Genomic DNA, 24,988 nt, shown 5'->3' on the forward strand with positions numbered 1-24,988 from the left:
GTATGGCCACTGCAGCAAGGGCTCACCAGCACTGTTCACCATTCCCTTGCCTGGTACAAGCCCACTCCCCATCTGCCCTAGAGCTCCTTGCTCAGCATGGACAGCCAAAAACCAGCAGTGTCTTTCAGTGATTTTTAAAGCCTTGTTTCCCTGCAGTCCTGTATTTCTGCTGAGGAGGAAACTCACTGTTCCTTCCAAGTTCCTGAGGACTTGCTGCACCCCAAATGCTGAGGGTACTCAAAGAGGCACAGGGCTGTGCTGGAGGGAGGGCTGGTGACTGCGTACTGCCACAGCAGCACTCACTAAAAGGGATTATGTTTCTGAAATCTTCTTGCTTAACATTCCTCAGTCGGACCTTTCTCAGTTACACTTTTATTTTTTAATGCTCCCATTTCAGACTTAAGCATTAATCTACAGGTTTAGGGACTTTGATTCTTCTTTGTTCTGGTATGAGGCACCAAAGACTGCCATCAACAGACTTAGCAGCTGCTCCGGCAAATATTTGGCTCTGGGACATGAGCACTAGGCTCTCTCACAGCCTTGCCTGTCAGACTGTTAGAGGAAAAGTCTCTGAGGTGATTAGTCAACTAATATATCTAATAAGGGGTTTAAGCAGCAATCCATTATGTTCAACAATTCTGAGAATCATTTCCCTTTTAGTGCGCTGTACAAGAGACGACAGTGCAGGAAGCAGTTGGCTGAACATCCAACCTTCCCACCACCAACTGAATAAGGCTTATTTAGGTTTACCATCAATTTTATTTTGGCATAATTGATTGCCCAGATGTGTGAGAAGCTTTTACATACAGCACAGCTCCTGCTGCACGCTAGCAGGCCAGGCTGCAGCTATGGAGGCCTAAGGAAGGAGCAGGCATTTACTGCAGCAAAACAGGGATACACAAGTTCATCACTCTCTTCTTATTTCCCTGCAAAGGAAAAGCAGATACTGGTCTGGCTTTTGGGATAAAAATGTTTTGAAATGTGCTCAAGCAATGACTTTTAAAGGGAAGAAGGGAGATTTGGCTTACACCTTCTTTTTGTTCCATAATTTGAAAAAAAAATCCAGAAATAATTTGTTGTAAAAAAGTCTCTCTATGCTTTAAAAACTGGTTCTGTTGGCAATCTATTAGGAAAAAACCTATTCCTCAAGTTATAGCACCCCAAGGGGGAAAAATTTTTAGCCAAACTATATATAAATATGCATTTTGTTCCTGATAAAATCTGTTTAATTCCAGCATCTATTAATATTTGGACAAAGGGATCTCTTTGTTAAAGCTCATACCCTTCCATTTTCTATAGGCATCTTACAGTGCATGTTTCCCATGGTCACCAAAAATCAAGTAAGGGCGACCTTTTCTGCAAATTTAGCTTCAGCCATAACTTGAGTCCCATTCCTGAGTCAGTGTATGCACGATGGCTTTGTTCAGGAGGGAGGATGCTGTGCCTTGAGTTGGCTGTGCCCCGAGGTCCTACAGCTGAGGCTCACCCAGCTGAGCTGCTGAGGCTCTCCAGTGTTCCAAGCAGGTCCAGCATCAGGAAGAATAGATTGTAGCAGAGAGGATCACAGCAAGCATCCCCCAGCGTGAATGGAAGCAGCTGGGGACACCAGAGCCTTCGTGTGGTGCTTCCTGCTGCCACTCTTGCTTGAGTCCAGGGAGCTCCAGAGTTACTTCTGCAGCTCTGGCAACATGAGCAAGCTTGGCAATGTCAGCTGGGCACCATCAGCAGAGAGATGGGATGTTCCTGAGCAGGCAGAAGCAGGAGAGAGCCTGTCCCTGTGCTCAGGAGGAAAGCATTGTCCATGGTCTTGCCTCACCTCACATCTCGCTGAACCATCAGACCATGCTCCCCCTCAGACTCAAGAGCTTGAAGGCCCAGTGTTAAAAAAGCCTCTTGCAAATTTAGCTGCAAGTAATGAGGCAAGGGAGGTTTTTTAGGGCTTAATTTCCCCCTGCTGTGTCTACATGACTTAATTGGGACAAAAGATTTCCAAGCTTCATTTTGGTGAAGCCCTGGTGAAATCATTTGTAGCAGAATCTCTCTCCATCTAGCTTATATAAAAAGATAGTTTTCCCCCTGGAGACACTATTCAAATACCAGTACCTGCTGTCAGCTCATCAGTACCATTCTTATTTTGCCATACTAGCCTTCCATTTGTGGCCTGATTTGAGACCTATTAAAGGACCTCAAGCCTTGTTCTAACAAGCAGGCCCTTAAAACACACCCAAAAGGCCATGAAAAAATAAAAATAATCCATTCAACAGCTTTGCAGAGTAAATCTCAAATGTATTTAACACTGAACTCTTGCTGCAAAGCTTGTGGGGGGATAAAACAAACAAGCCTCGGTCCACTGGATTGCTTTAATAAAAGGTTTATTGGAAATATTTTTGTGCAGACATACAACAGTCAACAATGCTGTTCAAAGCTACAAATTGTCTAAGTTTTCTGAACCTTCTAAAAATACAAGTAAATGACCTTCATTTGTATTCAGTCTGGGAGGGAAACAAACTCCACTGTAATGTGATGCTGTATTTAAACTACCAGAGGACATTAATAGGACCTGAAAATGGTAACACTTCTAGAGGAAAAAACCCACACACCACTGCTGCTCTGCTGGGAGCCAATTAAACATCCCCCCACAGCATCACTCCTCTCTGCATATCCAGATTGAAATGTCCCCATCTGAAACAATATTTAAGCAATTTGAGGACAGATATGACAGACAAGTGGCTTGGCTTGCTGATGAAAAAGATGCTTTTAAAGATCCTGTCACTCAAGACGCTGAATATTTGACCTCCCAGTGCAATGGGCTGCACTTTGGGGGCAGGAGGAGGGACAGGGGGAGGTTTTCAAGTCAGACAACTCTTCCAGCACACACATGTACACAGTCCCAGAGGGCTTGGCTGCCTCATTGCTTTATAACTGGAGCCCTTTTTAAAAAAAAAAAAAAAAAAAGAGTTGAGCAACAACTTTGAGCAACTTTCCAGTCTATGAATCTTGACAGTAAGAACAGCAAGTACCCTCATTCCCTTCCTGAATCAACATATCAACCAGAAGGGCAGAGGAAAGCATATGCACTGTCTGGTAAACTCCATGTTTTCTAAGAAACCCTGCAGATGTTTTGAAATTGATTAATTTATGCCAAGACAACATCTGGAACATCTCCGCAGGAAAACCACCCAGTAAGGTAGTTAGAATATAAAACAATCATGTCTTTCTGTTAATGTTGGCTTTTTCCCTTGGCTTCACTGGTCCATAATTACAAGGGTGCTGACCTTCCAGCTATGCACAGTGACAGTTTGGCAATATATTAACACTTTTCTTCATCATTAGACTTCTGAGTGACTGCCCAGAGCTGGGACTGCCCACACAGAATTTGTCATTTACCAACTTCTGTTTCTCTTTAGATGCTAAGGGAGAATGAAACCCTTGTGGCAGACTTCAGGAGAACTCGTCTCACCTTCTTCATACACAAAGGAAGGCTTTGGATAAACACCAGTACTCAGCTACTTTACCTTCTGTCCACACCACAAACAAGCAGGCCATGAACCCAAAGGAAACAACTCCTGGGCTTCAGACACCATAACAAAGAGATCCAGGTCCCCAGATTAACAAGCCCCTTGCACTGACCTGAGGGACAGGAACCTGCCCAGGAGCAACAGCTAAGCAGAAGTCCCACTAGCTCTCCATGATGGACTGTCAGTCAGAACTGAAATAATTCCAGTACTTAGTTCTGGTAGGTCCATGAGGCAAACAGGAGCCAGTAAACCATTTAGCAATCTTCATAATCCACGAAACAACCTGCTAGAGCCAAAGTACACTAAGCAGGGGGCACTTCTGGCAGGGACTCATTCCCCTTCTCCAAGCCCAGGATTCAGCTTGGTAACAGAGAAACTCAGCTTCAGGAGGTAACAGTGCTTCACAAATTCTCAAGTGAGCTCTCCTCCCTTCCCAGAGCCACAGGAAGGAACCAAAGAAATCAGCTTCATCACAGCTCCTCAGGGATGCCTGAGGAATCCCTCCCCTCACTAACCGCTAACAGCAGCAGTGGTCTTGGCCAATCTATTTTGCTTCCCAGTCCCTTCACCTCTTCAGACATCCCATCCAAGAGCACATTCCTGGCCAGACAAACTCAGTCAGGCTGTCTAGGTTTCCTGCAGGTCATCAAGAAGCGATCACCTTTGGGATTCACTTGTGTGGCCAAGCAGTGCAGGGCACTTTCTGGTTTTCATTTGCCAACAAAGCTCAAAGCCTCCATTAATCTTACTGCTACATATGGAAAAGGTACCCATATGGATTTATTTTGTCGTCACCTATTGTACTGACCTATCCTGTGGCCTTCTCCGGACACACAGCTCCAGTCACAGATCCTGACAGGTAGTGAAGGCTCTCTTGGGTGTCTACAGGATACTGGGAAGAGGTGAGTACAAGAATCCTTCCTGACAAGACAGAAGGGGTCCAGCTGTCTGGAGGCTGAGGAACATGCATGGTCTGTGCCCCATTTTAGAAGCAAACTGCTACCCAGATACACCCGGTATAGCACAGACACAGCCAAATTGTCCTCTCCAGCCCCTCAGGGGCTTCATACCAACACCATTTCTTGTTAGACTCAACAGGACACAAAGAGCACTCCTGCAACCTGATTGAAGTTTAAGGCATTGATACTGTGTGATGTTTCAAAATTAAGGTAAAATATCCTCAGTGCTTAACACTAATGAGAAATCTGAGAAACCCAAGGTGCTTCTCAGGGCTGAGCACCCACTCAAGGCCTGCTCTGCTTCTTCAAACCTGAGCTGTGAGAAGTGCACTCCTCAGAGCATTTAAAGATTAAATTAAGTCATTATTTATAAAACCATTATTTATTCAAGGGAGAATGTAAATAGAGTATTACTAGTCTTCAGTGATGACTGGAGGTAATGTGAAAACAGAAGATTTAGTGAGTTAGCCCAAAAGGGCAAACTAAGCCTGCTGGACAGGGATAGTGAAAGGACTGTGCACCTCTTGTGCTCTTGGGTTGTCGATAGAGGGCCAAGCCCTGTGTGGCCTCTGACCATGTCCCCACGTTTCACATATTCACATAAATAAAGCTTTCTCTGCTTTATTTATGACTTTATTATTACGACTCTCTCCTAGCAAACACACTCCAGTACATGCTGTAAAAATAATGTAATCTTGCTAACAGAAGACTTCCCTGCAGCATCTGCTATGAGCTTCTGGCTGAGGCAGGGGAAGAGACTGCACAGTTTTGGCATGCACTAAGGGGTGTGCAGTCTAGTGAACTGCAGATTAGCGAGGCTTGACTGTTATCTTAATTTACAGCCCATACAGTTCATGTTAACTCTACACACATTTTTAGATACATTAGCAGCTTAGTTTGACCCAGATACTTTTATTGGTTATTCGCCATTTCTCCTTGACAAGTTATTACTGACTTCCCATTCTAGCTCCCTAAAGCAAGACCTGAAGCCCTGTCAAGGAAAAGAAAATGTCAACAGCCTTCTCAGCAGTGCTCAGAGCAGCTCAGGCTCCCGCTCGCCAGCTTTAAATTGCTACTAGGCAATCATTAAAGGAACAGCAGCTTCTATGCAAGCTGCGATTATGCTGTTATAAAAAGTAGCAACCAGAGCCAAATCTAATTCAGGAAAATCACCACTTCCATCTGAATATCCAAACCCCTCTCCCTTTGGTCAGTGCAGAGAGCTGCTCAGCAAACCCTCTTCTGATCAAACCTTGGTAGTTAAGTCTGGACAGTCAGGCAGAAATCCCCCATTCCTTCTGCTCCGATACCCTGTCTAGTTGATAACATTTTCACACAGCACTTTCAAAGGCTGCTGTTACTGCTCCATGCATTTGCCCTAATGAACAAGGAATTCTGTTGATGCAGAGCAGCTGTCATTCTCCTTCTGCTAACACAGCACTCAAACACACCTCATCATTGCTCATCAAGACAAGCAACTCCAACATCCAGTCTACAGCATATAACAATACATTAATTCCTGTAATGACTCCAAAGAACAGGAAGAATGCCAGGTCTTGACCTGGGTGGGTTCTACAGAATTAACTCAGCTAGAGATTAAGGCCATACAGTGATGATAAAGTCTGACCCACTAGCCCCAGTGTCACATACTGTATAGCCCTGTGACAAATCCCATGTGCAATTCCCATTGAGCTGACAACCAACACACGTACCTCAGTCTAAGCCACCATTCACTCTAGGGAGAGTTTTTGTTTGTGACACACACTGACCTCAATTTACAGGGAGGTCAAAACGATACAGCCCATAGTCTGCGCTAATAAAATAAATCACATCAGATGACAGCTGCTCCTCCCCAGCATCTTTCATTATGTTCTGTAAAATTTTTTTTCACTAAGTTAAGAACAGAAAAAACTCCAGGACTCCAGAAAAAACTCCTTCTATTCTCTGCTTAACACATTTACTTGCCCTTCTTCATTATCCAAAAGCTTTAAAAGTTTTTTTGTGCAGCCTCATGAAAAGCCTCCAAATTGTTTACATGCCAATGTTTGGTGTGCAGCTTAGAGTAGAAAGACTAAGCTGATCTCATTTTGCCTTGGTGGGAAGTTAATTTTCCTTGTGTTTTTACAAAAGGAAGAAACAATTAGCGGTTCTGAAGAGAGGCTTACACCACACATTTCCTAAATAGATTTGGTTTCTAAATAAAAGGAAGTGTTTAACAAGTTATATCAGTATTAAGATTTAAAAACTCCTGGGATCAGGTTTACTTCCCCCTTATTTATTCTCTGCACTAGTACTTGTGCCTTTAACCAAAATTCATCTCCCAGAAAATACGTACATCCACACTTTGCCTATGGCCTATGGCAAAATTATTTGCATGTTTTCCTTATTGCATAATTGTCTCATTAGCACTGCAGAAAGAAGGTGATGACTTTTCCCTCTGTGCCATCAGCCTAATCCAAGACCAACCCTGACTGATGCTGCAGGAGCAAAATTTGTCTCTTCTAAAATGGAAGGGGACTCCGAGCCTCTGAGGTGGCACTGGAAATTGAATTACAGCACTTGAGCGTTGGCATTTACCCACAACCCTCAAGGAAAATTAAACCAGTAGGCCAGGCTGAAGCTTTCCTTTCCTTTGCTAAACATAAACATTCATATTCAAATTGCTTTCGGATATATTTAAATCAATAAAAAATTCTGGATGATGGTCAATAGGGCAAAAAACAACGCCAGCTTTTTAAATACACAGATGTAGTATATACATTAACCACAAAGCCTGGCTTAAACACAGCAGTATTTACTTTATACTATTCAGAAACGTGGTTTGGCGACTAAAATTAACAGAATTTGTCTGGAGGACAGCATAAGCTTTCTAAGAGCTCTTTCAGCTTTAACTTATGCCCCAGTTTTTGCCCTTTTTTTTTTTTCTTTAGAATTCCAATCTATGCAGCAGCACGCCTGTCCCAGTGGCACAGCAAGGCCATGGAGCCAGCATTCCTTCCAGGGCTCATGGGTCTGAGTGTTTCAGGAAGCCTGTTGATGGATCAGATCTAGAAGAGGGACTGGTTTGGCTGAACAAACAAACAGCAGGTCTTCATTTCACAAAGGCCAGCTCTGTGTGTGTCCATGTGTGTGCATACACGTGTGTAATCCCTTCCTGCCCTCCTTTGCAAACCTCTCTTACCTGGCCAGGGGAAGGCTTCTCGAGGGTTACACTATCAGCCTCCTATGCAGATGCACATCTTATCAACATATCTGACAAGACGGTACCTTTAAATTAAAATTGTCACTGTTTTGTTCTACTATTAAACTGGGCATGGGGTCATGGAGGGAAGTCCCAGGCTACATTTGAAGTGCACATCCAAATACATCATGAAGCGTTATGAGGAGGCACCTAGTTGAGTTCATCTTTGTGTACAATGCCATGCACTCAAGACAGCTGCCCTGCCAAGCTCTGACTTCCACATCCTGGCTTTGTGAGTAAGCTATTAGGTGGGTTTCAGAAAGCTAAGATAGAACCCTAATAAATCCTGTAAGAGGGCAAGAAATATTCTAAGTAATTGACTGCCATCTTGTGTTATTCTATCATAAGAAGGCAAATAAGCATTTTTAGCTACAAACTGTGTTGCAATCAAAAATTTTATGCCAAATGGTCTGTTCAGAATTTCAGCCAAATTAGTAAACAGTGTATACAAGAAGAGAGTAAAGTCTGCATGCAGTGATGTGCACTTGGTCTGTGTGTAACAGAACGGGAAATCTCAGCACCTCACTCCAATTAAGCAAAGGCTGATTTCTCATAGAACATAAATTTTCTACTTTTCCCCCAGAACAACCTTATACCGATGTTTTAAATAGTGGTAAAACATTGTTTTTCATTTCACACCTCACATAGCACAGTCAAATGCTTCATAACAACATAGACAAAACTTTAGGCAGAGCTTTGCGACTGAAGTCAAACAATGATTTCCCCCCACAATATGTACTCAAGGTTTGCAGGGAGAATACAGAAACTTGTTGGCTAAGGCCACAGAAATGAGTTCTCTCTCTGGTGTTTTGGCTGCTGCCGCCAAATCTAGTCAAGAATGTGTTAACAGTGGATGCATTGATCCAAATCCCATTATTCCCACCACCCATCAAGTAAGGAATAATTTATTCTATTTCTGTTCTCCTTTTGGTTGTATCGTAGGATCGAACAACTTGTGACTGGGAAACAACGCCGTGTTCTTCTTGAGAAAATGCATACCCATCTGAAAAAGCAAAGGAAGAAAAAAGAAATCAGTCACTGAGTGGAGCTCAAGAGCACAGACCACTTTCAGGAACAGTTTAGGTATCACGGAAGTTATGTGATTGAGACTGCAACCATCTTGATTTCTGTGCTGAGCTTCTGACGCTTAGAGCTGCACACTACATTGCCCATGGGCACAGAAAGGGTGTCTGCTGCCAGCTCCGTCCCTCTGCTCCCCTCCCCAGGCCAGGTCAGTGTACACAGTCACCAATACCCTCTTAGTTAACCTAATAAGCTACAGATTGATTTGAACACACTCCCTTAGTACTCCCATAGTGGCAGAGCTTCCTTAAAGACTTAACAGAGAAGTAGAGATTTGCATTTTGGCTCGTCTCCTCTGTAGTCTGCTTGATAGCAGCACTTTCTCTGGAGAAAGGTGGGAATGTCTAGCCCACAACTGGATTTTTCTCACATCTTCCTCTTAACTCCCCTCAGGATTTTTTTTTTTAACAAGTTTCCAAGTGGCATCTGATAAATGACACTGTGAAACTCTCTATTCTCTCGGCCAGTCACTCATATTTTGCACAGAGCAAACACACACATTCTGGATGTCTCTATTTTGTTAATCCTGCTAGCTAGCACAATCCTGTGGTCTCCCTAGAAACTACTCAGATGAAAATAACCACGTGTCTGATTTCTTCTGAAGTACAGAAAGGCAAGTGACATTTCTGATAGCATCTCCAGAACACCACAATGCTGGTAGAACAGTCACAAAAAGCTAATGGGCCAACACGGTGAAACAGCAGACACACTTGCAGATGTGGCCCCAGAGAAAATTCAGAATGGAAATCTGTAGTAAAGGACAGGAGATTTTTTGATGCCCTGAGTCACAAGCACAACAGGAAATCGTTGCCAGTAAGTGGAGGGGATTCAAATAGAAATACAGTCACATTGTTCCAGTCACATCTCCCTCATGGAGTGATTGCAGGACACCAGGAACTTTGATTTGATTACATGACCAATCCTCCCAGCATCCCATTTTATTTTCCCTGAGTGATTTCATGCCAATATACATCCTGCTACAGGGGCACAGGTTTGTTTTTCCTGCCTCTAGCTGACAGTTCACAGAATACATTCATAAAGTGCAAACAGTCTTTTGGAAAAAAGTATGTCCATACTGGATCATTGCAAAGGAAATACGATGTACAAAACAGGCTTTCATTTTAGAAAGGGTAGATTCACACTTAAACAAACACCTCCAGTGGGTTTGTTCCATGTGAACGGCCAGCATCCTGTTAGCTTTTTGGTTAAATTCTCCATGGATAAGTCAATTTGGTCAAAGACCGCAAGCTTAAGCCCTAGAAGACTGAAGCCCATGTCCCATTACCTGATTTGCATCGAGATGGCTTTGCTGTATTTACTTATCCATAAGATCATCCAGCGTAGTGGAGTCTTCAACTGCCATAACTACTGCAAATCCAGCACTGACCACACAGGTCAGCCCCAGATGTCATCTTCCCATCACCTGCTTATTCCCAGTGCTAGCACAGGCCAGTGGACAGCCAAGCAGCCCAATCACTCCACAATGCCAATGCAAAATTCAGTCAAAAAAACCTGTTCACCACTCTCACACCAGTAGAAAACATCTTAATACAGCAAGAAATTTCAGGCTAAGATGATCTGTGATTAAGAATACCAGGGGTATCGTTACGTCTTCATGTCCTTCATCCATCCCAAACCACCAGCAACGAAGGTTTTGTGTGTACGCCATGGGAAAGGCTGTGACCCCCAAGCTTCCCAGCTGAAGCTCAACACTTGGCAGTTCCTTTAAGACTTTTCCTGTAGATCTCTACACAGCAAGATGAGTTCGGATTACGTTTTTCTTTTCACTTTACAATTAAAATTGAACTTCAAGCTGTTTAAGCACCTGACTGTGCCTTGTGGAAACAAAATGCTGTGAATGCTTGAGTCCCATCCACACTCCCTAAGCAGCTCTACATTTCCACTGTTTCTAGACCCCATCCAAAACCAATGAAAGTTTCCATCTGTCAGTTACTAGGGAACTTTCCAGAAGTTTGAACTTTCCCCCAACTCCAGTTTTAAAACCACACCTATGAGCCTGCCCTGGGAACAAGGCCCTCATTGTTCTGCTGTCCTGCAGCAGCCCAAGGAAGGAGCATGTTTCTTTGGGGCTTTCTGGGCACAACCCACTCACCCTCAAAGAAGGAAGGACCTTTGTACTCGGAGACTTTCTATGAATGGAGGAAAGGGGCACTTTTGAATATCTGTCAGCGAGGCTCATTTGTTAAGAGGAGATTCACGTTCTCCTCAACTCTAAGGTTTCACTAGTACCAGATATTATCAGGCAATCCACTGAATTTTAAAAGCATCCTGTTGGGTTTTCTTAAAGCTTTGCTATTCTATTAGTAGATCAGAATCTAGTCTTCCATTAGGTCTCTAATTTAACACACTCCTTTTCCGTTCACTGCAATGGCTGCTCTGGTCTGTGCAATGCTGGACTACAGCAGCCATCTCAATGGGTGTGCCTCGAACACAGATAGCAACATTGTGCAAGCTCAACAGCATTCTCATGGGCAACAGCTTCCAAGACCAGGACTAGAAAGAGTCCAGACGGCTCTTTTTATTCCAGAAGATCTCCTCTTGGAAGGACTGCTTACAGTTTTTGTCACTTCAGGGATTTAATTTAGAGGCCTTCTACTCTTTGCACTCTCCTCTGATACACCCAAATTGTCTGTCCTGGGATTTGTTTAGGCCAACCAGCAAGAGGGCAGCTCTCACTGGCAGCCCATCAGAACCCTCACCTGGTGCAGCATTTCACTAGTTCATACTGCAGTGGTATTATGGTTTAGTACAGTCCAAAGTATAAAATACATCCTTTTGTTTGCCTTTGAAGAAAAATTTCCAGATTCAAATCCACTAAAACTTTTAGGGGGTTGGGGAGATGTGAGGGACTTTTTTTGGTTTTTTTCCTTTTACTCTGTTTTAGGAAATGCTGCTTCTCAGATAACAAAACTCTCTCTGATATAATGAAAATCAACATTGAGGTATCACTTGACCAGCCAAATTCTGTCTCAGGCGAAACATTTGGTTCTGCACAGTTTTCAAGGAGATTTGCTGTGAAGTCACGGTTCACATTTACCAGTTAAACGGTGAATGCTAACTCACCTTTGACTTCTCCAGCAACCGTCTTCTATGTAACCTGGGAAAGGGAAAGCTGCCTAAAATCTTGAACAGTTTGACTGATGCTTACAGAAGTAATTAATTTATCTTCTGATAAATTATGCCTGTGTTTTCTTAAGGACCCAAGAGGAATTCCTGACAAATGGTCCTATCTTTTTAGTCCCAGATACCAACTTACTGGTATTTGCATGTAGAAAACAGAGTCAAATGCCAGAGCATCAAATTCTTAACCAACTATTCCTATTTCTTTTTCTTAAGTTGATTTTAAAAGACTGCAACTCCACTTAACAGTCAACAAACATGTAGCTTGGAAAAAATACAGAATGTACATTATATTTCAAACACATGCAAGAAAAGAGGAAAAAGAGTTTAAAAAGCATCTCAAGTAGCTCCCCTGTTGTTTTTCAAATAAAAATGTGCCAGCAGAAAAGTGAAAGGAAGAAGGTATCTGCTAGTGGAGAATAAATGGTGGGATTAGAGCCCTCAGCATGAACACATTATTATTATTTATTATTTGTCAGCCCTCATACTGTGAAACGAACCTCAGATGACAGGTGCTTTTTCTCCATTGATTAATGAGGTGCAAACCATATGCTCTGCATTCAGATTTACTCTATGAAATCACCATATTCTGTCAAAGGAAGAGGGATTTTCTTTGCTAGCATAGGAAGCCTGGGCCAAGTGCAGTAATCCTCACTCAGGCATAGCTCTTGGTGTTTCAGGGGGAGTTCTGCCAAAGAGCATATTGAGACAAATGATAACTGAACACCAGCAGGGGCATTACAGGAGGGAAACCACATTAGAGAGATGCTATGGAACTTTCCTTATAGATGAAGGGTACCCTTCCCATCCTCTGGGGGCACAGGTGATACAGGTCAGTCATGCAGAAGGAAAGGGGAGGTCAACAGCCATCTTTTATATCCACAGAGTTTGTCTAAAGGAGGTGCTACTTTCACAAAGTCACAGCAATAAAAAAGACATGAACCTGGATAGAGACCTGGAGAAAACCTCACTGCCAGCAAACCCTATGAGGGAGACTTTTTGGACATCATTATTATTCCTTCCCTCAAGGGTGAGCCCCACAGCAAGCTAAAGGGAAGGGTCCAAAGACACATCTGAGAGGAGCCTGGTAGCATTTCCTGCTCATTCTTAAGAGGTTTCAGAAAGCAGGTGGCAACAGGGAATGACCAATTTCACCAGGCACCTTCACCAGGAGCTACACCAAGCCTGTTGTCACCACCACCTACAAGGTTGCACTGAGATGGTTTTATGTTAGCACCTGGGCTTGACAACCAACCATATGCAACTCTTCCACTGAAGTCTCCTGACAATGCCATCCAAACAGGAGCTTCACAGTTTCTTTTTTTAAGTTTTCATAAACTTCCCAGAAGTTATACTGGTAGAAAGGAACCACGAGATCTTTGACAGTACAGCCAGTAGATAGATTTCTTTCACGCTTCTGACAGCTCTACACAATTCAGGAACACAAAAACAAAGAGCAAGAAAAATGGCCGTGAAGGTTTTCCTTTAAGGACATACCCTTCCAAATGGACAGGGGCTACTCTCCAAGGCGGCTGCTCTGAGCCAGTTTCTTTAATGGGAAGAGGTGTTTGAGAGACTAATCATGGCTGGCACTCCCATAGGGCACTGCCATGGCACTGGCTGTGTGGCTCTGTTGCCCATTTTGGGGGCTGGATCTACAAGAGCCTGGTGCTATATGGGAGCACCCCAGCCATACATCATGCCTTAAGGTCTTGTGCTGTGCTAATGCTTTCAGACATGGGCTGGCTCACCGACAGAGAGCTAAGGAAACACAGACTGAGCTTCTGCCTCTTGTACAGGCTGTGCAGTCTTACCTCAGTCAGCTCTTTCCTCCCAGCACTAACCATCAGTAGAAGCCCAGAAACTCCCTGTTAGATTTTTCTCCTTTCCTTGTGACTGGAAACAAAGCTGTTTAGGCATTGCTTCCTCCCAAAACATTTGGAAATGGTCAAAAATAAAGTCATTTCTAACCCAGTACTGCATCTTTGCATCTGTGCTATAACATTTAATCCCATTTTCATTCCTTGTTGAGACCAAGGCAATTCATTTGCTTAAGCCTTTGTCAGCTCTAACTAAACAAAGTATTTTCCAGCTTTATATGCAAGCAACAGATTCTGAGTTGAAGAAGCAACTTTTGGTCTTCACAGCCTGGAAACTTAGGGCCTGGTGGAAACATACGAACAGTTCAAGACTTCAAACAGAGTACTTGTAGTGTGATTTAAGATACTGGCCCAGCATTTCAAGGCTACCGCCCTATTCATCAACTCTTTGCTTTGAAGATTTCTAGCATTTAGTAAACAGTTGTACAATTTAGGGTTGTGAAAACAGCACGTATGTTCCCTGGATCTCACATGGCCTTGTACATACAGCAGCTATGCAACACTAGAAAACAGTATTTGACAAGAGAAGACAGAAGTCATGGATACATCACAAAAAGCATCTTTTAATCCTAACAGCTTCACAGCCAAAATTTATGTTCATGTGAAAAACAGACTGCTGATTGTAACCTGTCCTGACTGGCCTGACTCATTTAGCACCTAATCATTTGCATTTATAGGGAAGCTGGTTATCCAAATTAGGGTTTATTTTGATCTCATTTTTCTCTCCCAATAGCTGTTCACCTACTAACAACCTGAAGACGTGTTCTTTGAGACTAAAAGTACGTATTAAGTCTGACTAGTTACCGCTGGTGTATCTCCTTTCGGCACTGCTTTGCAGATTTCACAGACTGTGGTAAGTCTCCACCAGCAGACTATTTTGACAGCAATTTATTTATGCATTTTATGGATTTCTTCTGCCAGTCATTGCTTTCGGAATCTCCTCAGAGAGCATGCTTGCATGCCCAAAGCCATGTTGCTATCAGCATCCCTGACTCCTTTATACAAAGGATTAAATCCTGACAGAAATATATGATCCACAGGGCTGCTCTGCACACTGGCCTCTCTTCCCAGATGTAATGGGATTGATTGCTGAAGACCCTACATCCCTTGACAGTGATGGCCTTCCAATGGCTCTGTCAAGGACAAAGACCATCACTGTCCCATCCCTTCTAGTCAAATTCCGAGTGGAAAACAGTAACACCTTAGGCATTTGGGTTCTGAAATCCCAGCCCTGCTTCCATGACCTAAGCCATAACAGTTCTGCTACAGAAGGCGACACAGCCAGAGACGAGATTTGACTTCTCCGTGATTCTTAAGCAGTCAGGAGTGCCACTTCTTACTGCAATGGCAAAACAAAGCCCAAATCCTGAGTGTCTGCCCCTGTACCACCCAGTACTGCACACTGAGGGGGTTATTTTCTTTGGTAAATGAGCCTATTTTTACCGCCAGTTTCATCACAAGAGAGACTGCATTTCCCACTAGAAGGGGCTGACTGGACTCCCTGGTCCCTCAAGACAGCATGGTCCTTCAGTGTATCTGGCCTACAGAGCTGCTAGTGAAGGTTTTAAGCATTGTGGAAGCCTTTAAAACACTGAAAAAAACCCATCAGGTCCAGCAGACAGAAGGCCTGTTCCTCCAGGAAGATGAATAAATGGATGACTTCTACATCAACAAGAAATGCCATTTATTTGAAGCAGCAGTAGTAGCCAATTGTGATGTTGCTTCTTTTCTCCCAGCTGCAGACAAAGAGGGAGAGAAGAGAGGCAGCTCTGCAGGCCATGGCTTTCCTCACCAGCAACACACAGAACCCTAATGGCATCCCTGAAACATCACTGTATTCTCAGCTAACCACAGCTAATACGACATTTTATAAAGAAACCATTTCTAATAAAGCTAGGCTCTATCATTTATTTTATGCAGAGTTTTTTATTTTTAGACTATTCTTAAGACTATCAGAATTCTACCTTTAGAGAACCTGCATACTGGGATTTTATCATTTGGGCCTGTTGATTGGCTCCTAGGGAATTAACCACATTTGAGCTCTCCTTGCCTAGGGCCAGATACACTAATTCCACTTCCAAATGTACGTGTCTTGCTTGACAGCTCAGCCTCTGTGCTAGATTATCTCTACCTACAATTTAATTAAAAAGTAATCACCCTTGGCTTCCCTCATGTGGGGCTGGTGCTGTGCAAACACACGCAGACGCGAGCCGCTACTTACGTGATACACTTTGCTGGACAGAGTGGGCACGGAAAAGGCTCGGAGGAGTTTTCCTGCCGAGCCTTTTTAACAAATGATCACGTTCGTTCACGCTAAGGGAGACAGAAAGAGAGAAAACACACCAGTGAGTAACCAGATAATTTCAAGGTAAAAGTCAACTGTATTTGAAGTACTTGGCAGCTTTGACTTTGTCAGTATTAAAGGTGGTTGTAGCATGAAATAGAATTTTCTCTTTCTTTAAACCGCACATTATCAAGAGAACTCTCTAATAATGGAAACTCCTCCTTTCTAAGAACACTTTGTATCAGTCTGCTTTTGGTTAATTCATCCCTAATATTACCATCATTGTGATTTTTGAATACCTGATGCCTCTGAATTGTTACAAACCATATCAGAAGTCTGACATCAAGTGATACGGATCATTAAGACGATTCCTCTTTAGTATTATGCAGATGAATCACAGCATCCACAAACTGCCTTAGAGAGAAGGAGCAAAGCACTGTAGCTTAGCACAAAGTAGAAGGCTTCTATCACACCTGCAAAATGGTCTGAAGCAACCAAAGGAAGGACCCATAGTTAATTCTGCCTTGTAAAGAACGCTCTCATTTTAACCTCCCATACAGAAAAAAAGCTTTCTATCCAGTTTCTTTTATTAAAAACCCCTTTGGTTTACTCAGTTCTTGACAGAAGCCTGAAAAAATTACTGCTGAATTTACAAAATGTGAAAATAAAAACTTTGGGTGAAAAACATAGTATGCTTACAATAGGTTCAACATACCTACAAGAATTATTAAAGGCACTCTCCACTTTGATTTTTATAAGAAACACAACACTAATTTAATCAAGAACTTTATGCTCAGGGTTAAAAAATGGTGACTAAGATCCTGACCTTTCAAAGCACTTAATTATGTATATGAGTCCCACTAAGTTCAATGGGGTTTTAAATTAACATAGGCCTTCAAATCTCACTGCACTGGAGCCCCAAGTAACTTAAATATCAGATTATTTTCAGAAAGATATTACAGTCTACTTTAGATCAAACTTCTCCATGATTGGTCGGTTTTTTCCATCTCACCCTTATTCCAAACAGTGAGATGGAGCTAGTGTATAGAAGGGATCTGTTTGCTGGTACATCAGCATCTTTGCAGCATCTTTATCCCATTTGCACCATATTTACACTGTGTCTCCATTTTCACAGTCTGCTTTTTCTTTCACCTCTTCATTCACAAGGAGCAATTCTACTGATTATGCTGCAAACATGGATACACACCTGAGTGCCAGTGCTGATACCTTTCTGGAATTAGATTACAAATTCACATGCGTTTGGTGTCTGAAATGGAAATCCCAGCAAGCACAGCTCCTGCTGTCGACAAGCTAACAACAGTTTTAAACAAACAACTCCCTTTCATTGAAGCAGTTTGCTAACTTCAATCAGGAAAGTAACTGAAGAATCTCTGAGATGCCTGTAATATGTAATCCAGCCATGCAGGCTTATATTCCACTCAATAGTCCATTAGGGTAATAGCCAGGCTCACAATCTTCTGTTCAGTGCATAATGAGATGTCCACAAAAGAAAGGGTGGGATCCTTCTCTTTTTCCTGTGACCTCCAAGCTCACATATCTGAGGTAGAAGCTTGTAAAACCTACAGACTCCTCTCCTCAAAATCTTTACTAACTGTCAGCACTTTCAGACACTTGGTCTCTTCCACTCCTTCCCTTGGCACCACAGAATCACACCTGCAATGGGTATGGCAGGTTGCTTTCCCTGCCTGCAGTCAGTACGATTCCCTCAAGATAAAATAGAAGTTGATAATAAATTTGGAAGCAAAAGTATCGATTCCAACTGAGTTTGTCAAACAAACTCTAACAGCTCTTGGCTCGTGAGACCTGCATGTGTTCAAAGAAGAAAGGATCACAGGTTTCCATTAAAACCAGGGTTACAGCATGAAAGCTTCTAAAAATCTTGGAGGACCCAACTCCTTAAAAAAACCAAGACTAGTTGCTGGCTATAAGAAAATCAAATACATACAGAAAGAAGTTTCTACCTACTCCAAGCAGGCAGCACGATGGAAAACATGTACTACAAAGAATCACCAGGTAAGGGTGATGCAATAGAAGGCACAAAGCAAGACATGAGACTTCTCTAACCTTTAACAACTTGCTTACAAAGTTGACAGCCTGCAGAACCAGCCATTACCAGTGCAAACTAGTGATGCTGTACTGTACAACCTCCTGCTGACTGCAGAAGACTGCTGGATAACTTGTTAGTTTAGTGAAACACTGCCTGGATATACTGCTATCCTGTGAATGACAGAAGTGCAGTACTTGTTCACGTCCTGCAGGTAGAGAACATGCAGGCAGAGTCTTTCCTATCTCAGCAGGAGGGTGATTTAAAGAAAGGAATCTTAAACCAATCAAAAATATTTGTTCTAGGGGACAAATAAGCAATATTTGCCACAAAATTCTTACCCTGAGAATGGAATTAACCACAGTAGAAAAAGGCACGAGGAAAAATTCTTCCTCTGCTTGTCTACCATGCAGCAACAGATGAAGAGCAGGTCAGTAATGCTTAGCTCCTCAGGCTTCTGCATGCAATGTGTGGAGGAAAGTGTGCTGTCAAGGGACCGCTGAACAGGAGCAGCACATTGCAGCTCTAAGAATGCCAAAGCTACGCTATCTTCGACATCGCTAATTATAATCAACAAGTTCAAAACTGAAGTCACATCTGATTTTCCCTTTTGGAAAATTATATTGGATTGTATCTATGCAGAGAAAGAAAAACTCATGGTAGAATTAGACTTAAACTTGTGGTTTAAGTATGAGGGATGACTAAATAGACTGCAAGTCAAGACCAGTCAAGTACTATAAAATAAACTCTTAATACACAGGGGTTAATGCAACACAGTTCTTCTGAATTGGATGAGTATTTGATTTACTAACAGATATTAGATCTCCCAGTACAAACCCTGAAAGGAAAGAAAAGTGAAGTGGCTTTCTTAACCATTAAGTGTTTGCACTCATACCAAGTCCCTGCTTTCAGAAAAGGTTTCTGCCCACTGCTAACAGGTAACAAAGGTAAAACTTCTCAGTCTGCTTCACACTTTGATGCAAAACTAATGACAACACTGGACTCACAGGCCAACAGGCTAGGCCTTCCTCACAGAAATATTGCTTGTAAATCAATCCCAGGCATTAGCCATGATTTGCAGATTTAATTCTGCTTTCCAGTGACTCTGAGCTAGGGCCTAAGCACTCCCATGGGGTCTAAGGATGACATCTTCAGATGCATTGAGGGAAAAGGATGAGAGATCGTGAGATCATACTCTGAATACTGGACAGTTGTGTTCATATTCAGGAACTCAAAAATCTTGTCAGAATGGAAAAGTCACAAACCCAGACATTCTTTTGTGAGTCACTGACATGGAAAGCCACAGTGAAATATGCTTTAGCTGGTTAGTCAGTGACCTCTGAGGGGGTAAGGCAGAGGGACCATCAGTCTGTAATTATACGGAGGACAAAAGACACAGACAAAATGCTTTGAACTAAACAAATACTTGACTAGAACAAAAACTATTAAAAGGTCCCAATTCTGAGGGTTTCTATGAAAAAAAAGGATTTAAAAAAATTGTTAGTCAAGTCAGCTAAAATCAGATTTAGTTGCTATCAATAATGCAGAATACCTTAGGCCAGGAATACCTTTGTGATGGCTTCGTAAGAGGGTCGAGATGACTTCTGCCTGCCTGGAAGTCTGTGCTAGCAACATCACACAAATTCATTAAGTGAATGAAAAATCAAAAGGTAAACTAAAGGCAACATGTTATTTCTTAACAATGCTTTCAATTCCATGAATAAAACGACTCTTCCATCTTCCTATCTGAATTGATCTAAGGTGTCAACAGAGACCTTCATTTTATTTTTGTGTTCTCTTCTTCTCATCCCTCACAAAAGCAAACAGCCCTTAAATCTAGGCAACAAACATCTGGCTTTACACATTCAAATGAGGTGCATCAAAACAAACAGAATAATTCAAAGCTGACCACAAGGTCCTGCTGTCTCATTTGCTCAAGTAATTAAAAAAAGATGAGCTTCACCACCAATTAATCTACTGAGCACTAATTAGCGTTAATGAGGATTTGTAGTATTTGGTATAGCTTGACCCAGAATGTCCTCCTGAGTCCACTAATTGACTGGTGGCAAAAGCAGGGATCACAAAGAGCGGAAGGTTAAAGTGGATGCAGGTGTCTCAAAATTGGATCTTCCTTTAGAAAACACAAGCATAGCCCAGTTTAAAAAAAAATATATAGAAATTCAGAGCCCTTCTTCTCTTACAAGAGCTGAATGCTTGTTTGTGTTTTGTTACGATCTGCTAGAGGAGATCCAGAGCAACAGCACACCAAACAGGCAAATACACTCAGCTGCTGCTGGTTTTTAACTCACTGCTATTCTGGATTATGAAGAGTTCAGTCAGATACAGACATATGAAATTATTTGGTTTTTTTCTGCTTTTCCCCTTTCCAGCAGGAAGAACTGAGTGAAGCCTTACCAGGGCTGCTAGAGATGACACAACTAAAGCACACAAGCACATTTCCCAGCTGCTACCCCTGTGGCAAAAACATGCCAAGAACCCATGGCAGAAACTTGGCTCTCCAGTGCAAGACACTCAGTGTCCATGGGTAAGCTTAGAGGACAAGAAAGCTGCAGCTGTTTTCCCTGTCATCTGAACACCTATGAAGCCCTCACTATACTGCCTGCAGGTACAGCATCACTGGTTCTTCTACCCTACAGTGGTGCTGCAGCACACAGCAACAGCTAAATCATTGTACAGCTTGGTTTAAACCAGAAAATCCTCCAAGGATTAGGCTGAAGTTCTGTCCTTAACTCCACAGCCTCCCTCCTACCCACACGTATTTTCAAAGAAGCAGCAGGTAAACCCTTGTTCAGTCTCTTTGCTTCCACTGCCACATACTCTGCTAAAAGCCTGAGAAACACTGGCTGGCCTGCACTACTCTCCTGTTGGAGGGAACATCTTGCAACATGTTGCCCTCGCACAGGGACAGCAGGAAGGGGAGACAATGAGGGGGGGAGGAAACAGTTTTTTGCAAAATATCCCATGTGGCTAAACACAAGGTAAAAGACTAGGAAGCTTCTGTCCTTGTCATCTTTTCCTGTGTATTAAATTTTGAGGTGAAAAGAGGTTACTCTTCTCCCTCTTTTTAAATTTTAGAATTAAAACATAATAATTGACCTCTTCCATACATTTCAAACAATAACTTACACAAAAGTTTACTGTTTCTTGCTGACATGTTTCTCTCACTGAAAGTCACATCAACATAGAATAAAAAGAGACAGAAGAAAGGTCTGAAGCAGACCTCTCCAGCTTTGATCAATCCTAATCACCAAATCCTTTACAAGCAGACTGTTGATTTTCATTTCAGTCTCTTGGCTCTCAAACTCCCTTACATGTCTTCTGAAGAAGAATCAGAAGTTCAAGCACAACGGCTTCTCCCCAAGTATGACCTGGCAAAGAGGGCTTGCAGATCCCTCTCTGGCTGCTAGGACATAGCAGGTATTCCTGAGGATTTATTCGCAAGTTCCATCTCTCACCTTTCCTGCAATGTAACACTGCTTAAAGGTTTACAGCATCGATCACAGTTCTGGCAGACAAAGAGCGAGTACCATACACCAGGCAGAGGCTGCGACCACGCCTTTGTAATTGGCCAGAGGAGACCTATTTTTCCTCCTCAGATACTGCCTGCTGGATGAGGGCACTCCCCTAGAACAGCCCCAGGCCTTGGTTTAACCTGTATTCATTTAGTTTAGACTCAAGTGCATTACTTGAGTTAGAATACAGGAATTGTTAGAAGTTACACAGTGGGCAGAGACATAACTAGCATAGGCTCATAGGCTTGGCATAAGGAGAACATTAAAACAACATTATTACAGACCAGGAATTCAAAATAAAAATCATCTCAAATGCAAGTCACACTAAGGCTGAGGGTTCACCAAAACTATGCTCCAACACCCAGAACATCCCAGGGCTTGGAAGAAAGGCCTGACTGGCTGAGAGAGCTCCATCCTCTGGGCTTCAGAGACATCAGAGAGGATTCGCCCTCCTACAGAACAGCAGAAGTAGCAATGAGGGGCTTCTGCTGCCTTCTCTTTTTCGATCCACAATGAGGAGATGTTATTTTTTGTTATCTAGCATTCAATTGCAGGAATGTTTTACTCTGAGGTCAGAGTAAGAGGTCTTTTTAATTTAAAAGGCAAACAGGCATTACTGATAATGAAGCTGCAGTGTAATCAAAGGAAATCTCTGGAGCATTTCACAAGGAAGTGTCTGAGGCATATAAACAGTAAAACAAAAACAAAAAAACCAGCATTTTCTTTGCAGAGTCAGTGTCTACAAACACTGCTCCTTAATCACTCTGGATCCAGCTGAAATAGACATCCCAAACCATGCTCCTTTTGCATTTTACTGTAAACACTCAGCAAGTCATTAATAAAAACCCAGTACTAGGAGACCAAAGGGTCGCCAGGCACAAACCACAGGGGAATGAAGACAGAAGTGCTGCCTGCGCCACTTGCAGGCTGGAAGGTGCCAGAAGTTACCTGTCAGAGGTGACTCCTACAGCAGACAGCCAGGCTTTAGGGAGTACCAAGTCCTTGCTGAGGGCTCAGCAACAGCCAGCTTTCCAGAGAAGCTGAGCTCTTACGCCCTGCCACGGTGTAGCACTTCCAGGCTTTCTTTAGTGCAACAAACTCCCCTCCAGGTATTTTCCAAAGCACATGTGAAAACCACAGAGTAACCTTCCCTCTTTATAAATCGTATTTGGTATTATCTAGCCAAATATTTACCTTGATAAGCACCAAATGTACCTGGATGTGTGGCGCTGCAAGGCTGACTTGGAGCATACTGAGAGCAGCCAGCTCTCCAGTCCATGAGAACATGGGATATTGAGCTCAGCCCACAGGCAGCTGCAAGTTGTTTATCCTGCCTGGATGTGAAAAGGTTAAGAGAGCACCACACACCTTCGGCAGCAGCTCCACGGATGTTTTTGTGGTGACTGATGGCTAAAGCAGCTCCTGCCCTCACCAGTCAGTGGCAGAACCTGACAGTGCTCCCCATACCACCCCACTTCCTTCAGCTCACGCATTGCATGGATCCAAACAGTGGAGATGATCCAGCTGAGCAGCTGGGGCATAGATGGGCCCTTATGACCATGGCTGGTAATGAGTGGTTTGGGAAACTGTTAAGCCAGCCTTGCAGCTACATCAACAGAAACCCATGGATGCATGGCCCTCACCAAAGCCCTGAAGAAACACTGTTGTTACAGCTTGTGGTTTGGCTTGGCAGCATTCTACTTCAGCTGAACAGCAGCTCCCCTTCTGCATCCCAGAGGTCTCCATGAAGGAGCACCTGCAGCCAGCGTGCAGCAGCAGCGCCCAGGGCAGGTGCATACAGGTCCTCCCATGTTGCCACATCACCTCATACCTGTGGCAGAACCACCCTGCAGAAGCTGACGGAGGCCAAGACATGTTGCGAGCTTCAGCCAGCCCCCATTTGCAGCACACAGATCATATACAGAGTTCTGGGGCCAAATTCTCTACTCTAAATCCTCTTCAAGTTGGTCCTTAAAGTCGTATGGCTAAAAGCAGGACAAAGCTTTTCCTTTTCACAACAAGCAAAGATGATTTACATTTTCTTTTTTCATTAACAATGTCTTAAGGCAGAAAAGTCAGATCCTCCTTTGATTCCTAAAATCACTTGGACAGTCCATTCCAGCCTTCATTTTTGAGACTGTTATTCCTAAACTTCTTTCAAAGACTACTACCTAGAATGATATTGCGTTTGCGTAGCAAGGTTTTGGTAATGGGAGGCTACAGAGGTGCCTTCTATGAGAAGCTGCCAGAAGCTTCCTCCATGTCCTACAGAGCCAATGACAGCTCCAAGACAGAACAACAGGTTTGATGGTCTGAGGGTGAACCCTCCACAAGAAGACCAAGCACCTTTAACAAACACCATCTAAAAATATCAGCGCTAAACATCACATGCCTCTCTGAAATGCAACAATCCTAAGAAAATAACTGAGATCTCTCTCTGCTTAAAGTACCTTCCATTTCCAAGCCCTGCATACACTAAGCATGTATATGCATGTATATGCATTTCTTTGGGGGGGTGGAGGGCAGACATCACTGTCAGATGTCCTGAAGTCAACTAACTTAAAACTTGAAGCTGCCTAGTTTTGCCCTCAGCCTTCCCAAAACAGGGGAACTGATGCAATTTAAATGTCTGAGAAGCAGAAAAGGCTAAGTGTGGCTTGCTGCTTTTCAGCTATCCTCCTTTTGGTATCAGTACTGTTGACTTCATGTCCCTAAGTGCCTCACTTTGCACTTACTCTACTGGGTGCTTGGTCATATCCTTTACAGATAAGGTGGCAATACAGTTGCAATTATAGCATTCTTTTCCTACTCACTCATTTTTTCAGAAGTAGTCACCTTGGAGGGTGAAGTTTTCCATCCTTGGTCTCTATGCATAGATTTTTTCTGGTTTGGGGTTTTTGTGTGTGGATTTTTTTCCAAACTTACTGGTTTAATAGAAGTTCATTTACATACTTTTACTGAAGTTAAGATTACTTCTGTCTTCAAAAACTCTAAACTCCTTCTATCAGCTTTTTTCTTGCTTTTCTTTACAGAAAAGTAAAGCTAAAGAACAGCTCAGGCAACAAGAAAAACTGATGAACCTTGAAAGTGTAATGAACACAATTTAGAGCACAGCCCAGGACATTTGGTTGAACTGAAAATAAAACCCAAATTGCTTTTCTTTAAGCTTTTAAGTATTTTTTAATTGTCCACTAAATATTTAATACCTAATACAACTTGTGTTTTCTTGTTCATGCTACGCTTAACTTGGCACTTTATTCTTTACTGCAAATCAGAGAGGAGAA

The 24,988-nt window shown here is 42.8% G+C and overlaps 1 protein-coding gene across 1 annotated transcript in view; it reads right to left on the reverse strand.

Moving 5' to 3' along the window:
• Positions 1 to 2,355: 2,355 nt before the first annotated feature.
• ATP8A2 (ATPase phospholipid transporting 8A2) overlaps positions 2,356 to 24,988 on the reverse strand; it is a 320,460-nt gene continuing 297,827 nt past the window's right edge. Inside the window, exons 36-37 of the mRNA XM_039565493.1 lie at positions 16,044 to 16,135; positions 2,356 to 8,721 (exon numbers count right to left, since the gene is read on the reverse strand). Of these exons, the coding sequence (XP_039421427.1) occupies positions 8,624 to 8,721; positions 16,044 to 16,135 (190 nt within the window). The 3' untranslated portion in view covers positions 2,356 to 8,623. The remainder of the gene's footprint in view (positions 8,722 to 16,043; positions 16,136 to 24,988) is intronic.

The sequence above is a fragment of the Corvus cornix genome, chromosome 1, assembly GCF_000738735.6.
Source record: "Corvus cornix cornix isolate S_Up_H32 chromosome 1, ASM73873v5, whole genome shotgun sequence".
Classification (NCBI taxonomy): domain Eukaryota; kingdom Metazoa; phylum Chordata; class Aves; order Passeriformes; family Corvidae; genus Corvus; species Corvus cornix.